At 42.5% G+C, this 16,133-nt stretch overlaps 1 protein-coding gene across 10 annotated transcripts in view; it reads right to left on the bottom strand.

Annotated features, from left to right (window-relative positions):
• Positions 1-16,133, bottom strand: part of EPHA5 (EPH receptor A5) — a 202,963-nt gene that overhangs the window by 145,230 nt on the left and 41,600 nt on the right. For all 10 annotated transcript variants that reach the window (XM_027676979.1, XM_027676978.1, XM_027676976.1 and 7 more), the window contains exon 3: positions 11,834-12,497. In XM_027676979.1, coding sequence (XP_027532780.1) covers positions 11,834-12,497 — 664 coding nt within the window. The remainder of the gene's footprint in view (positions 1-11,833; positions 12,498-16,133) is intronic.

Here is a 16,133-nt window from a genome sequence, read left to right on the forward strand (position 1 = left end):
GCAAAATGACTTGCACATACAGGCATGACTGAAGACACAGAAGGCATCATGCACAGGTATCTTTTATGTCAGTTTACAGTAATGGAATCCAGTTTTCAGACAACGCTAGCCAGTGTTTTACATACCAAGGTCTGATCTAGCATAGTCTTTTATTCAGGGGGAAAAAACCCCCAACCCAAACCAACAACAAAAACCCAACCAACGAAACAGGAAAAAAGACTTTTTGGCTCTCTCCAAGCACCATTCTGCTCTGGGAATTGTAAGGAGGCCACCAAACCAAACAGTCCCACAATATTTTGGAAGGGCATGATCTGGCAGGGCCACTGCCCCTCGATCTACCAATGCATTTAACACGCTAACAGTGCGTGACCCACTGCCTTTACCATCAGGATGACACAGCTCTTGTCAATGCCATTAGCCATGCTCAGAACTCAGTCAATAACAGACTCATACGATCAATTCACTTGTCCCCGAGCACTAGATTCCCAGCTGGCAGCCATCCTCCACACCCCGTGTAGCATACCAGCAAAAATGCACCAGGAGACGTCTGACCTGACTGCTGAGTATTGTGTTCCTGATGCATCCAGGAGACAAGAGTCCAAAGACATCAATGACGAGGATGCCATTTGCAGAGCTCTTGATCAGTTGAGCACACAACATCACAGCAGCAGCTTAGGAAAGAGAGTTGCTATGATGCACCAAGTTCTGCAAGCAGGCTCAAAGGATTGCTATGCTATTTTAAACTAATTAGAGTGAGAAGTGACTCAAAACTTGTTCCCTACTCCTTTCCATGGAGCACAGTGTGGAAACAGGTGGATGAACTTTAGCCTGTGTGCCCCTGCATGAGATGAGAAAAAGCTAACTACAAAATGCCAGAGACTCTGATATTTGGGTTTGGAGATCAAGATCAGACCATTTGCTGAGAAATAGGTTTGATCTGAGTTACACCGATTATCATGAAATAAATTTCTTTCCTATAGGTTGTGTTCTGCTGGCAGTTAGTGCAACATTTTACAAATATCTAGGCCAGGAAATAATTTAGTTAACATATTATAGAGGATTATCATCTCTCTCCTACTAAAATCAATGATAAAGTCTCCAATGACTACAGAAAGCAAAAGATCACACTGCAACTCATTTCTGCCAAGAAACCTGCAATGAGATGTATTGGACTGGCAGCACTAGCCTGCAGCAAGGGCTCTTGGTGCTATTTCTGCCAGGCTTGCCAGTGCAGGCATCAACAGGATAGTTTCTTTCTCTCTCTGCTACTAGCCAGACTCTCAATCTGGACCAAAATGCTTTTGCACATGAATGATCGATGAAGTCTCTTGTCTCCAAATCTGCCTGTGTGGGCCCACACTACTCTGACCCAAGCCATATCTGTAGGCATTATCCCTGTCTAAATTCCCCACTAACAGCTTTGTTGAAGGATGCTACTGCTGTCACAACACAAGAGCAGGTCCTAGCTGCTGTGACACTTCATTTGTCTGGGCAGCAGCATGCCTGGAAGGATGACTGCCCTGTTTTAGTGGAAGTATGCAAGACAATCAAGGCCAGCTAAGCAAACTAGTTTTGACATATTAAATCATGCTTGAACTGTGAGAGCAAAGAAAAATAATGTAAAAGCTCTTCTAAAAAAAAAAAAAGGCTTTACAAATAAATAAATAATACAGGCCAGCCTTTTGCCCAGGGAGGGGAGAAAAGCTTTTATCTGAGCCTGACTGAGGACTTTGGGTAGGCAGAGAGGGAAAGATTATTTTTCAAGACAGACGCCTTTTTCTTCAGTGGTTTGTACCCATTTCCATGCATTTCACTTCTAGAAAGAGTTTCTTGCTTCTCGCCCTCCTCTGGCAGTGAAAGAGCATCAAGTGCTTGGGCAAAAAGCAGAACCAAAATCAGGTAGGACAGGAAGACTGAAATTCCATCACCTGTATGCTTACCCCTTATGAGCACAACCATATGCATACAAAAGCCCTGACCAACATCTGACTTGGTACTGGAGCGTCCCATGACTGGTTTTGCCACAGTACTCTGTGAACCTTAAGCTGTTTTTACCTCAAATTCCCTCTGCAGGCACTTTGCTTTAGACATTTCAGCCTGGAATGATAATACTCAATCTGCTGCAAGTCAACCATTGCAATGCAGGAAATCTCACTAGCACAGGGTCACAGGGCATCTGTGGACCTTGGCAATTATACATGGCATCTCCCCATCATCCTGAACCTCTTCCTCTCTGCTGTGAATTTCTTACAGTAATTAACATGGCCAATTGCCTTGGATTTATACTAATAAAGCATTGGCTCCTGTCCCAAGATTCCAACATTGCTAATGCCTCTTGAACCTTCACCAAGCCCCAGCAGTAATGAAGTCCACGGTCCTAGCTCTGTCACTGCCTGGATTGCACACTATCTGCAAAGCAGCTTAGAGCTGGGAAGCTTCAACCTGCAGGTTGCTTCCGCTGAATTACAAATTACCACATTCCCCATGCTATAAAGTAATTAAAAAGCTTCCTTTCCAGGCAGCTTTCGAAGGCAACGTTGTGACCTCTGTCACCATTGCAATGGGATGACCGATTGTCCAATTCAGTGTAGCATCTCTAATGCATTATTTTTGGAACTAGTACTGTACCAGAGAGACTCTTAGGACCACACAGGAGGCAGCCATTTCACTTGGTGGATGGTAACCATGACTCTGGACTTCAACAAAGATAATGTTGGCTCCCTAGGCAGGTTTGCTTTATTCAAGTAATAATAGTCACACACATGCAGAGGGACTGGAGAGTCTGCTGGGGCAGGGGATGCTTTTTTATATATATACAGAGGGTCTGGTACACAATAACGCTGAGGCTTTGGCAGTAAAAGGGACCTTTGGGCAGAGAGGCACTCCTCAGCACAGCTTCCACACTACGCAGAGCCTCCACAGAATCACAGAATATGCTGAGTTGGAAGGGACCCACAAGGATCATCCAGTCCAATTCTTAGCCCTGCACAGGACCATCCCCAAGAGTCACACCATGTGCCTCAGAGCATCATCCAACTCTTTCAGGCTTGGTGCTGTGACCACTTCCCTGCAAAGCCCATTCTAGCTCCCAACCACCCTCTGGGTGAAGAACCTTTTTCTAATATCCAACCTAAACCTCCCCTGACACAACTTCAGGCCATTCCCTTGGGTTCTGTCAGTGGTTACCACAGAGAAGAGATCAGTGTCTGCCTCTCCTCTTCTGCTCACGAGGAATTTGTAGACTGCAATGAGGTCTCCCCTCAGTCTCCTCCAAGCTGAACAGTCCAAGTGACCTCAGCTGCTCTTCATACAGCTTCCCCAAGTCTTTCTCAGAAAAAGTACCCCCAGGCCAAGCATTTTTTTGAAGGGAGACATCTAACTGAGATCCAAAAGCAAGCCTTTTGCAATGAAAACTGTTCAAATTCCAGCTCTAGAGGAATGAACGGTAAGTTTGTTGTTACTTCCCAATGAATCCATCTGGAGATGAATGATCTTAGAAGGGTTTTAGGTTAGTCTAAGACTATAAGAAAGCACATGAGATTAAATACAGCACTGCCTTCCAGAGCCCTGGTTCAGGCTCCAGTCTCTGGCCCATGGCTGTCACTTGTAAAATAGGGAGTAGTGACTGTGACCTACTTCATAAAGTAGGTTCTTCAAGATGCAACAGAGAAGAGCCCTTTGTATGACCTAGAAATGGTATTAATAGTCTGTATTAACTATTTCTTTCCTCACACAGAAACACTCACATCTGAAGTGTTAGCAAAACTACTCACGAGCCACTCAAAGCCTACCATGAGGACTTGGATCATGATACACCGCCATGTCTCGCTGCCAGAATGGGTCACAACCCAAGCTGGCACTACCTCCAGTGCCACACTGGTCAGGCAAACTTGTCATGGGAGCTGATTCCTCCACCATCACTATCACAGGGTACTGTACAAGGATGGCAGGCTGAAGATGCAGACAAAGATGATCTGCTGATGCATATCCTCTCCCACCCACCCTGCTTCCAGCAATATAACTGCAGGCAGCAGGGGGAGGCACGAAGGTAGGGACAGTCTGGTCTCACCTTCCCAGCCAGTGGACCTGTTCTGATAATGCCACTGATCTGCAGCTCTTAGAGCCTGAATTTTCTGGGGAAAGAGGTGGAATTTTCCTTGACCCTAAATTGATTGACTGTCATTTACAGTGTGAAGAAAGTTGTCATCTTAAATCCCAGTTTTTCAAACTTCAGCTGTTTTTTTTTAAGGACATATATTTATAAAGCTAAGACAGGCATATGAAAGCAATAAGGGACATCCCCAAGCCTCCCATTGTCTCTTTTGTCTTTTTTTTTCTTTAATCTGTTTTGGATGTACCGTTCGGGGTTTTATAACACCTAACCTCACTCTCTGAGTCTGCTCCAGCATTAACAACCTCATAACCACCCTGAGGGAAATCAAAAATGGAAGCACAAGAGTACCATGCTCAATACAATCTTAACCCTCTGTTGTTCGTACATACAATTGAGTCTATACTAGATTAACTTCTTCAGTGAGAGAAAATGAGCAATCTTCCAGCAAAATAGATGGGTGTCTCTTCTGACATGAAGAGCAGCTTCACCTCTTTCTACAGACATATGTGTTGTAATTGTTTTCCTCTAACTTCAGTCTACTGAACACTTACCTTATATGGGATACAAGTTTACACAGTTAAAGAAATAAAATAAAAAGTAAGCTGTGAATCTATTTGTACAAGGCATGTAGCCTCCTGTTGTGGAGCCTGGATTTCAACCTCAATGTTAAGCCACAGCAAGTTAAAATGGTCAAGATATAAAGCATGCAGAGAGAAAAGCTTATTATTGAAATGTCAACACATCATTAACTACTGCTAAGTGTTTCTAAATGAGAAACACAAAACCGAAAACCCAAATTATGAGCAAAACAATAGTACCACTTCATTTTAATACCTCATATAAATTGGGTGGAATGAGGGCTCTGACAAATGAGCTCTAGCAAACCTTTGGCAGTTCGAGAGGTTGCAGTCACCCTTCTGCTATAGATCACCATCCAGGGAGCGTGCTCTCAGGCTGTGGTACCAAGACAAGCCCTCCATTGGTCACATCAGCTCATGGGCAGACTATCCAGCTCTGCAGAGCCCGCAGCAACTTGCAGCAATGGGACAGAGTGGGCAGCTAGGGACAGCCATACCTTAAATCAAGGCAATTAAATTCACTGCATTGCCAAACAGCATTCATGTACTTTATCCTTATTATTTCTCCAGAGTCCCTAATTGTTTCTAAAACCCACAATTAATAAGTAAGCTGTTTCCAAGCAATTCAAAGTTGAACGTGGCAATCAAAGGAACCTAACAGCATGGCTAACACTCCCTTTCCTCCTGTAACATCTCTCCCATTCTATATTTTAACAAATTCCCTAAGCTTCCAATGGTAAAACCAAACAAAGGCAGCTTTTTTTTTTTTAATTCAAGTACATATTACTTAGTTATCTAGGACTGAACTAAAAAGCATACCCTAAGATTTCCCCCAAAATATCTTATGGCTAGGAAGCAAACATGACCTTCACAGTTTACACTTCTGGAGATGTTTCCAAACCTTATTTTATTTGAACTGCTCAATCTATACTTTGTGAGGGGACTAAAGTATTCCTTAGCTGTCTTCTGGAAGGTGACTGCATGGCAGCCACACTGCAAAGAACAATAAGGTTAAGTAGGTCAAAGTAATGGTCTAAAAGCACCACTGCAGAATGAGGAAAGACCTTCAGAGTCATTGGGGTTACAAGCATACAAGGCAGTGGAGAAAGTACAACTCATTAGCAAAGCATGACATATTGCACATACATGGACACTGTGCCTCCTATAATGAAGGCAAATATACACATGTAAAACAAAACAGAGTAATATTTAATCAGTCCCACTGCAATACAGTTTTGACCCATAGAAAACATTTCCCTGCTCTTGTTAATTATTTCAGCTGCAGAACAAAACACAAAATACATACATGCACACATCTCTCTACAGAATAAAACCCATTCCCCCTCACTGACAATTGCATTTTGCTGAAATGTAGCATTCAAGTGACTTTCTTTGCATTTGAAAAGAAAATACACACTGTGTGGCCAAAAACTCAGCTATTCTGACACTGGCTGGTTTTGTGCCTAATTAAAATTAACTAGGCACTTCAGTTCATAATTATATAAACACCTACCATGCTATACTCCCAGCCAATTTGGTTTTAATCAGAAAAATGCAAGAGAAGTATGAATGATGGGCAAAGGACTCCCTGGAGGGGCAACTGTATTTCCAAATTCAGTATTCTCCATATACTGAATATTTCCATCAATGTTTTCCTTGCCACGTAATCACCTCCCAGTAGAACAATTAAGAAGAGATTTTTATTTTTTTATCCCCGGACTCTGTTTGGTTTCCACTCTACTACAAATGTAAAACCACACTTGCCTTATTCACCTGAGTCCCAGCTGGGAAGTCTCCCACAAGACAGGCAGGATTTAGCAGTATGCTGCCTTTCTAGCATACATAACAAGGAGTTCAGAGCAAGAATTCAGTCAACTTGAGGTGGAGAGGTAGGCAAGCAAGCTGCAGAGTGGACTGAAGAAAAGTTGCCCCCCTCCTGTGGCTACATCAGATACAAAACCAGAAACACTGGCTGCTTTGGAGCAAAAGCCTGAGTTCCAAAATAAGGTTACCTGTGTAGCAGTACGTTTCCATTTCCTAGAAATAAGGGGATAGGGAAGGCAATGGCTGAGCTGCTCTGTGTCACCTGAGGAAATCACACTATGAATTTGTTAAAAAGAATACAGAGTTTTCTTCATTGTGGTATCAGCTATGTGTTTCATTCACAAGTTGGGCCTCTGGGATAGCTACTGTGCAGACTCAGAAACATGACAGTCATCAAGTGTGGCTCTACCATCACCACCTTTGCTAGCCCTCAGTTGCCTCCCAACCCTCCACAGATGGTGCCTTCTGCTACCCACCAGCTGAGAGTCACTACCTCTGCCTCTTTACTCCTGCACAGCTGTAAATAAACAATTGCCTCTAACTATCCTTCTAATAGCTGATCAACAGGGATGCAATCACTGCTCTGGGAAAGTGCTTTCAAACATCTGCACTGATTGCATTGCTTTTGGAGGAAGACGAGTAGCTCTGCTTCGCCCCCAATAAGCCAGCAACAAAATCATCTGAGAACTGATTCAGCATATAAACTTCTAATCTATGTAGGCTAGCTACCTATGTAAATTAGTTTTAATTATGTCCAGAATAAAAGACCTGTGAACACAACGTTTTTCTGCAGCCTTTGTTATCTGTAAAAAACTCATTTCTCTTGGCAAGTGCTCAGCTGAATCACACCATAAGTAATGAACAATCAGCAAGAATAAATATTGTTTTGTAAATGCAGTGAGGTATGTTCAGCAAAGTTGATTCAGGGAAGAATAATCAAACAAGCATCAATATTTAAGACAATATAAGGGCTTGAACATTCTAGAGCTGTTTTGGAAAAAAAATAATCCAAGTGTTTCCTCTGGCAGAAACTCCTTTCTAAAACCAGAAACCATACCCTAAACCCATCCTTCCTCCAGCTCTCGCTTTCTACGTTCTTCCTCAGAAGACAGCAAGGGTGAAGGAAGATATCACTAAGTTTTCCTCTGCTATTTTTTTCACCTCTAACATCTGTAATCTTGACCATACCTTCTAGCTAGCTAAAACCAGCTGTACTCCTTTTGATGTCTCTTCAAGAGGCAGTCTGTACTGATTCTTGGAAAGGAGAGTGTTATGCTTTCCTGAACTCATTACTCACCTTTTCACTTTGGCTCTCATTCTGTGAAGTTTTTCTTTTCTTCCTATTTTTACTCAAATTTAATTAATCTGTGCTTCAGCTCTAAAAGCATCTGAAAAAAGATCAGTCTCTGCAAATCAATTACATCGGCAGTTACTATTCTGCAGCTCCCTGGACATTAGCAGAACCCCACCCCTGCAAACGTATTTGGGTCTCATTAGCTTAATATATCAACATCCCCTCCCTCCCAGTAGCACGGGCTCAACCGCCTTTAAAGGCAAAATATAAGCACTTCTTGCTTCTCATTGAAAACATACTGGGCTGAAGGTGAGAATGAATACAAAGAGAAGTGCCAGAAAGTGGCCTTTTCACAGTTTTCCTTTCCTACACAAACCTCAGTGGTGAGCTATGTATAGTAAGCAAATAAAACTGAAGTTACAATAAAACTCACCTATGCCAGTGAAGGAAGAAGGAAAGCATAGACTGGGCAGACAATATTTTTTTTGGCCAAGCCCCTAAATGGGTAAAGGCAGAAATGTCAATGGCACCACATAAAGTTTTACAGCATTTTAGGATCTGGCCCTCAGCTTTGATTGAGTGCTGCCTGCTAAGGCGGAGACCACCATTAGGAGACTCAAAACTGGCCAAGCAGACTCGAAAGTGGGCATTTTTCTCAAGGATATATTCAGAGAGCACCAGCTGAAGTGAGGCAGAGCCAGTAATCATGAGTCCTTTAGTGGCACCAAATCACCACTCTGGAAAACAGCACAGAAATTCACAGAGCAACTGCTTTCATTTCTCTTATTAACTAGTACAGCAATTTATTCTTGTGAATAATGAACCTTAACACTGCTCCTTTAAAAACATGTCCCAGCATAGTCACAATTTACCTCCAGTTGTCCCTAGTAGTTGCTGATAAATGGGCCGTGTTGCCAAAGGAGGTGTAATGACGCAAGTCGTTTGGGTTCCTTACCGTAACTATCACCTAGCTGCCTACGTTAATTGACAGAGTGAGCACATTATATAAGGAGATTAGACCATGTCATATTTACAACCTCAGAGTCCCCAGTGAGAGAAATTGCTCAGCTGTTACTGTCAGTGCCTTCTTCAAACAGGAAACCTGCTGACAAGATGATGAATTCAGAACATCGTTGCCAATTAATGATTTGTAGGCAGAAGGGATTTCAATAGTTCCCATATGTTTGTGAGGATGACTGGGGTTTACATCACCTCTAATAAAAGAGTGTAGTCTGCTCTGTCCAGACATGACACTAGAGATTGGAAAATGTCATCTTTGCAGAAGAAATTTTAAGAAACAAAGCCAGGCTCTTCTGGGTTGAAAATGTTTCCCAAAGCATGGTCACTAATAATCTGCTTACGCCTAAGTGAAAAGCAAACAGGGAGAACCTGCAAGATGCACCCAAGTGATTTACAAACCAAAGGTCAGAAGTTATTTAGGTTTTTGTCAAAGCTACACCACAGAGTGCCAGGACCATCATTATGGCAGCCAGAAGCATGTAGTGCATTTCCTTAACATCAGTCAGACTGTGCAAAGAAAAAAAAAAAAAAGGTAGCATTCAGAAACACATAGGACCTTTCTTAGTGCTACTTCTTCTGCTTTTAGTCTGCAAAGTTTAACTTTACTGTCCCAGAAAAAAAATCTTATTCTTGTGAATATAAAAATAACCAAGCCAGAAAGCATTTTACTCACACAGAGTATCAGCATGAACTCCATACACGCTGAACACAGACCTCCTGAATGGCCTAAGGCTGAATGTCTCCTATCGACTGAGCATCTCAGAGCCAACCAGCAGGGAATGCTTGGCAAGATGACCTGGGTTAAACATAGGACATCCAAATGGGGCCCTCGAACAGACTTTGCCAGAGGCACTCAAGTCCCATTGATTTGGTGATGGAATTTAAGGCTAACCCACAAAAAATAATTATGGGCTTTAACACATCTAGAACAATTAAAGTGATAAACTCCTGTCGAGAGCGCAGGCAGTAGATGAAGTAGAAGAGTAGTTTATGTGGATATGCTTTAGGGACGAGGCAAGGGTACAATTCCACAGAACATCTTTACGCTTCCTAATCATGACCACAGGCCTACCCAACACAGTCATAAATTGCGAGGCCAGACACTGTCCTCTCAATTGAGCAAGAAAAATAAAAAAACCCAAATGTCCCAAAATAGAAAGCAGAACCTAATCACTAAGATCTTCTGAAAGAACACCCCAGATTGCTATCTCAATACTACTAGAGATCCAACCACTCTACAGGCATGGTATGTTCTTCAAAGATAGTCTGAGGTTTCTAGTTTAATCCGTAGCTTTTTTTTTTTTAATGGTGTGTTGTTTGTTTCTGAGATCTTTAAGAGCGCTTTGAGAGATCTCATGCTGGATTTGATAGGTGACTCATGGATGTACTCCTTTATTCTAAAAATTCTTACAGGTAGACTGATGTCAGTATGTAGACAAAGCACCAAGCCAGTGCATGTTATTTTGTGACATGGGATTTTCAGCCATAATTAGGGAAAACCTTGCCGATCTATTGACCCACATCACTCATCTGTGACAGTCTATATTTCCTCAACTTGGGATGATGTTGATTTTAGCTCCCCTCTTGTACAGTATCAAACATCAAGTCAGTCTCTTCTTCCCCCCTAAAAAGGAGAAATCTCCTTATTGGCACAGGAAAAACAAAACCAAGACAGATTTTGCTGTATTGACTACATCTGTAGAAAAACGTCACTCCACATGCTGTTTACTAGGGGTTTCTCCAACACAAACAAATCTACATTTTCTTTTCAAGTCAATGCTTGAAGAGACTTGAACTACATAATCTTCAGGGGCGCAAGCATGTGACCGAAGACTAAAGGATCAAGGCCACTCTTTGCTTTGAGTATGCACTGATCTATTCTTTGCACCACTCTATAAACACTAATGAGTGTCTGGAGTGAGATGAAGAGAAAAAGCAACACAGATTTTGGTTGAAGAGGAATCCCTCTGCCTTCCCCACAGCATTTATAACTATCTATCTATAACTAAGTAGCTGCAAGTACAAGGCAATGAAGATGGAACTGATAACCAATATACAGTACTTTTGCAAAAAGCAAACTGTACTGAAATCTTTTTTGTTTACCCTTCTCTTCTACAACCAAATCAGTTTTAGGCTAACTGTTATGTATTTAAAATGGAAGGGCAAATTTTATAAACAAGCATGTAATATAGCAAACCATAAAATGATAAAATGAGATTATACACTCAGAGTATATCGTTGTTCTTTAGGAGTATTCTTTTTTAAGTCTTGAGCTTTAGATACTCTAATTCTCTTCCACAAGGCCTCTGATGATTCAGGAGGCCTATGCTGACCAGCAACTTGTGAATCTCAGCTACTTTTCACTTGTGTGAAAAACTTCAGCACATATGGAAGCATTTTTACCAGTGCGGCTTTAGGTTTAACTCCGAACAGGTGAGCAGCTTTGTATTAAATTATTTACCACAGAGGAAAATCAACCAACTCACAGCATATCAAGTACCACCACACCCTCCCACCTCCCCCCCCCCAGCGATAAAGAGACGAAAACATACTCCTTCAAATACAAAACCAAAATGCATCTTGCATAGGGAGATTAACTTCATATATTCCCTGGTATAGCCCAGAAAAAAAGAAACAAAGCTTCTAAAATTCATATGGAAACCCTGATATTGAGGAAAAGTAACATAAACCTTAAAATAACAGGTAAGACTACAATTGCCTCATGGACCCAACAGTACAGTGCTCCAAAGATAATAGTAGAATGCCAGATTCTCCTTGTTCACAGCCCTGTAAGCACCAGAAGGACCTGTACATAGGTGTCATGTGCCACTACATCCAGCCAAGGCCTCTGTCTTCATGCTGTAACAGTTATTTGAAAGACCTCAGCAGAAGTGAGAACCTGACTGTCAACTCAACCACGCATGAAAAACATGCAAGAGAAGGAAGCCAAGACAGCACATCACCTTGGAAGCTCAGCAAGGCACCCTCCCTGCAAACCCTTACCTTGGCAGGTGTTGTTCTTCTCCTCGTACCCTGCCTTGCACAAGCACTTCCCGATGGGCACCAGCCATTCCCCCTCAGCACTGCAGTGCATCTTTGGTGCCTCCTCAGTCACTGAGTGGTTGATGCAGACACCTGACACCTCCAGGAGCTGTGAGGAATCCGCACCTGTAATGGTGTCAGGAAAGCGGGCCAGGTTGCGGATTACTGATGGGCACTTCTTGTAGTACACACGCACGGAGACCAGGGCAATGCAGGCACCCACATCCTGGAAAGCAAGGTAAAATCCCTTTTTTGTTAAGGGCCCAACATCTCTCACCTCTGTGTTTAGCTTCATAACTCTATCGCCAAGGTCTAACTCTGTGAAACTCTCATCAGCAGCAATAGTATCAATCTTGATGTACTGGTTTTCTTTGATGTTCCTCCCATCTTCATCATCTGATTCGAAGTAATACATGTTAAAAGTCTCTTTGCAAGTCCCAAGTCCTCCTGGAAGGCTGTTACAGTCCCTCAGGGTGAATTTCAGCTCAATGAAGATGCGGGATGCCCCTTCATTAGAGATCCAGCTGGTCAGAAGCCAGTTGTTCTGATTTTGTTCCATTACCTTGCATACTTGGTATGTGTGTATCGGAGCGTAGTTTTCATCCACCTCACCAATTTCTTCCCACTGTATAAAAAGGAAAAGTGTTACTTTTTAACAAAGTTACAGCTCCTGCAAAATCTTACCTTTCCCATCTAAGAGCATCTTGAGCTTCAGAGGCTCAGGAGGACTTCTAGGGGGAAAAAATATTTTAATTGCCAAGTTTTCCATATTAGAGGTTTGATGCATTCCTGATAAAGTCAGATAAAAGATCTTTTATAAATAGAAAAGGATGCTAGTTAAATTATTGTTTCAGTGGGAAAACATAGTGCTGGGTTTGTCCACTAGTATTCTGTTAGGAAAGAAAACAAAAGCAGATGGGGCCATTTCCATGGCCTTTTCCAATGCATCCACACAGGAGAAAAAAAAGCAAGCTATTTACAGTTCATCTGTCCCCATTTCCCCAGGCTCCTTTCTACCACATCCTCAAATTGCTGGCCAACACAAAGAGGACCGCATTTCTGCAAGCTATTCTCCCCCACCAGTGTGCCAGAAAATCAGTCAAGTGATACATAAAATAAACTGCCCTTTGCTCTCTCCAAGCATGCTAGTCAGAGGAGTTCTTGTGCATGCAAAGAGAAGATTACTTTCAATACAGATTACTGGAATCTGCAAATCTTGAGCTGTTTATGTGTTATACAGGTTTTTAAGCAGAGCTCCATGTAACTTTTCACAGCTGTTTGTGGGAATTGTAGCAACTGGTTATTCATTTTATTTTAGCCACACTCTGAAGTGCATTACTTGAAAGAAATGCTTTTCCCTGATCCAGCACAGAGTCAGTAGCATCACAACAGTGCTTACAACAGACACACAACATTAATGTTTCCTCTCTGCTTTTGACAATGGTAGTGTCACATTAAGAGATTAGATTAGCCCATGTAAGTACAGCAAGGAAATCAAGAGAGCCAGTGTTGGTTTCAGTTTTGTTTCCTTCTACTTTTGACCTGCTCATCTGCAAGGGTTTAATTCCCCAAGCTTGGTCCATCTCCTGCTCAGCATTGCTGCCCACATTTAGCCACAGCTGTGGATGCAGCACAAAGCAAACACACAGAGCATAATTTAAAGGCACTCCAGTACAAGGTAGTAGCTATATTACAATCTGCATATCTTCTAAGGCCAATGGCCAAATTTTTTCACTGGAAATACAGCCTGAGATGAAGTTGAGAGTGTTCTCAATCCAGATGCCATTACTACAGAACTGATAGAGAACACTCTCAGAGTCAACTTAACAATGATGTTTTTTTAAGGGAAATGTTCTTACATTTTAAATTAAAATAGCAGCAATCAGTGACATAAGAACATAACTTGATGCTACAGTCCAAAATGAGTTATAAATACCACTAGAAAAAAAGCATTTCTTCTCCTCCCTGACCTGGGATGTGAAAGTGGGGACTGGGGTAATTTCAGGATGACATGCCCACTGTGAAGTGCACAGTTCCTATGTACCACCAGTCTTCCCAATGAGGAACCTATCCTGAAGATATTTTTGTCATACTAAGCAGTATTTTCATTTCTAAACCCTTTTTATGTCTGTGGGCTTCAACAGGCCATAAACCTACCATGATTAATGTGTACTTGTCACTTCACCCTTCTTGGTAGTGCCACAGAGTAAGCCAATGATATGCCTGCAGTGAAAACCAGGCAGATCTGTGCGGGATTCATTCCTATCTTTAGGAGAGACAATTAACAATTATGAGAAGTAGAGTCATTGAGAAAACACACAGAAAAAGTTTGCAATACAGCATAATTCTGTAGCTAGATTCTCTGTGTTCCAGTAAATGGGGGGGGTCGATACCTGACACTAAAATCAGAAAAACACCATTCTTCAACTAGTGTGGTTAATTTAAGTGATAAATATGCTGCACATACATACTTCCAAGTGGATTTGTCTAACATTGTGCTGGTTTCAGCTAGGATAGGGTTAATTTTCTTCATAGTAGCTAGTATGGGACTATGTTTGGGATTGTGCTAGAAACACTGCTGTGATATAGAGATCTTTTAGTTATTGCTGACCAGTGCTTACACCGAGTCAAGCCTTTTTCTGCCTCTCACGCCACCCCACCAGTGAGGGAGCTGGGGATGCACAAGAAGTTGGGAGATGACACAGCTGGGACACCTGACCCCAACTGACCCGAGGGATATTCTATACCATACTGTGTCATGCTCAGCACATAAAGCTGGGCAAAGAAGAAGCAAGGGGGGACACTCAGAGTGATGGTGTTTGTCGCCCCAAGTCACTGTTATGCGTGAAGAAGCCCTGCTTTCGTGGGGATGGCTGAACACCTGTCTGACCATGGGAAGTGGTGAAAGAATTCCTTGGTTTGCTTTGCTTTTTTGTGTGGCTTTCACTTTACCTATTTTAGTTCCTTTATCTCAACTCACGAGTTTTCTCACTTTTACTCTTCTGGTTTGCTCACTCGCTGCGGAGGGAGCGAGCAAGAAGCTGTGTGGTGCTTAGTTGCCAGCTGGGGTTAAACCACAACAGTCCTTTTTGATGCCCAGTGTAGGGCTGGAAGGGTTTGAGATGATGACAGATTTGATTTGAATGTGCTAGATTGAATTTATAGCTGTTAGTGCTGTTTAGCTATTCATTGGCTGGCTCCTGGGCTTGCCACGGGGCTTGATTGCCTTACTGTACACTGAAGCCTAGTGCTCATTAGTGGCTGCTCTTTGGTTTCTCTGCTTGCTGAACTGCTGATCATCTTACTCTGCCATGCCTGGGAACATTTTGATATCCGCAGTGGCAAAGCACCCAGGATGGCAGATGTCCAGGCCATTGCTGGTGCTTTTGTGATGCCTATACTGGACATGCAGGAACTTCAGTGTGAACTCAAGTTGATAGGAGTGCAACCTTCACATGGGAGAAGAGCCCTAAGCATCTGTGGCTGCGGATACCTCCACGCCAGAGCAGGTACATCACAAAGCACCTGTGGCCGTGATTATGTCTGTGTTGCAGCACGTATACCCCTGACGGACTGTGGCACATAGATAAGGCTCCACTTAGAGAAGGTAAAATCCTAAGGGACTACAGTCTGTGGATAAGTCCAAGATGGAGCAGGGGCAAGGAGAGGAGCTCATTGCAACATTACACCAAATGGTCTGGTCCAAAGGGACCATGGGTGGAGATTGTAATGAAAATACCTTGAAATTATTGTCACCCAGGATTTGAGCTGCATGTTACATCAATTACTATAGCAAGAACCCCTTGGTGCTAGCCAGGGTAAGAACAAGGGGAGGAGTTCATTGCAATGTTAAACCCTATATCCTGGCACAAGGGGACAGGGGGTGGAGACTGTAATGGATATACCTTTAAATTCTTGTAAACCATGATCAGAGTTGCATTTTATAGGATTTATTAAAGCAGGAACCACCTGAAGTAGTGGAGGACAAACCTTACAAGAAACAGTGCAAATGCAGCAGTGACCTTACCTGAGCTGGCTTTGGTGCCCAGGAACTCCATGCAATACACCACCTTCCCTGTCCTGAATGACCACCATAACAGATGGAGCCCAAAGTCATGGACTAAAAAGACTCAGTGGACATTCTGGAGACAGTTTATATGGGTGGTTCATAGACTAAGGGAATGATATCTGTGTAATATATCAAATGACGGGAAGGCAAGTGGTTAATGAGGTTGTATGGGACAGTGTAGGACCTAAGCAT

This window comes from Neopelma chrysocephalum, unplaced genomic scaffold (assembly GCF_003984885.1).
Source record: "Neopelma chrysocephalum unplaced genomic scaffold, ASM398488v2 Primary Assembly neopelma1_42b, whole genome shotgun sequence".
NCBI classification, from domain to species: domain Eukaryota; kingdom Metazoa; phylum Chordata; class Aves; order Passeriformes; family Pipridae; genus Neopelma; species Neopelma chrysocephalum.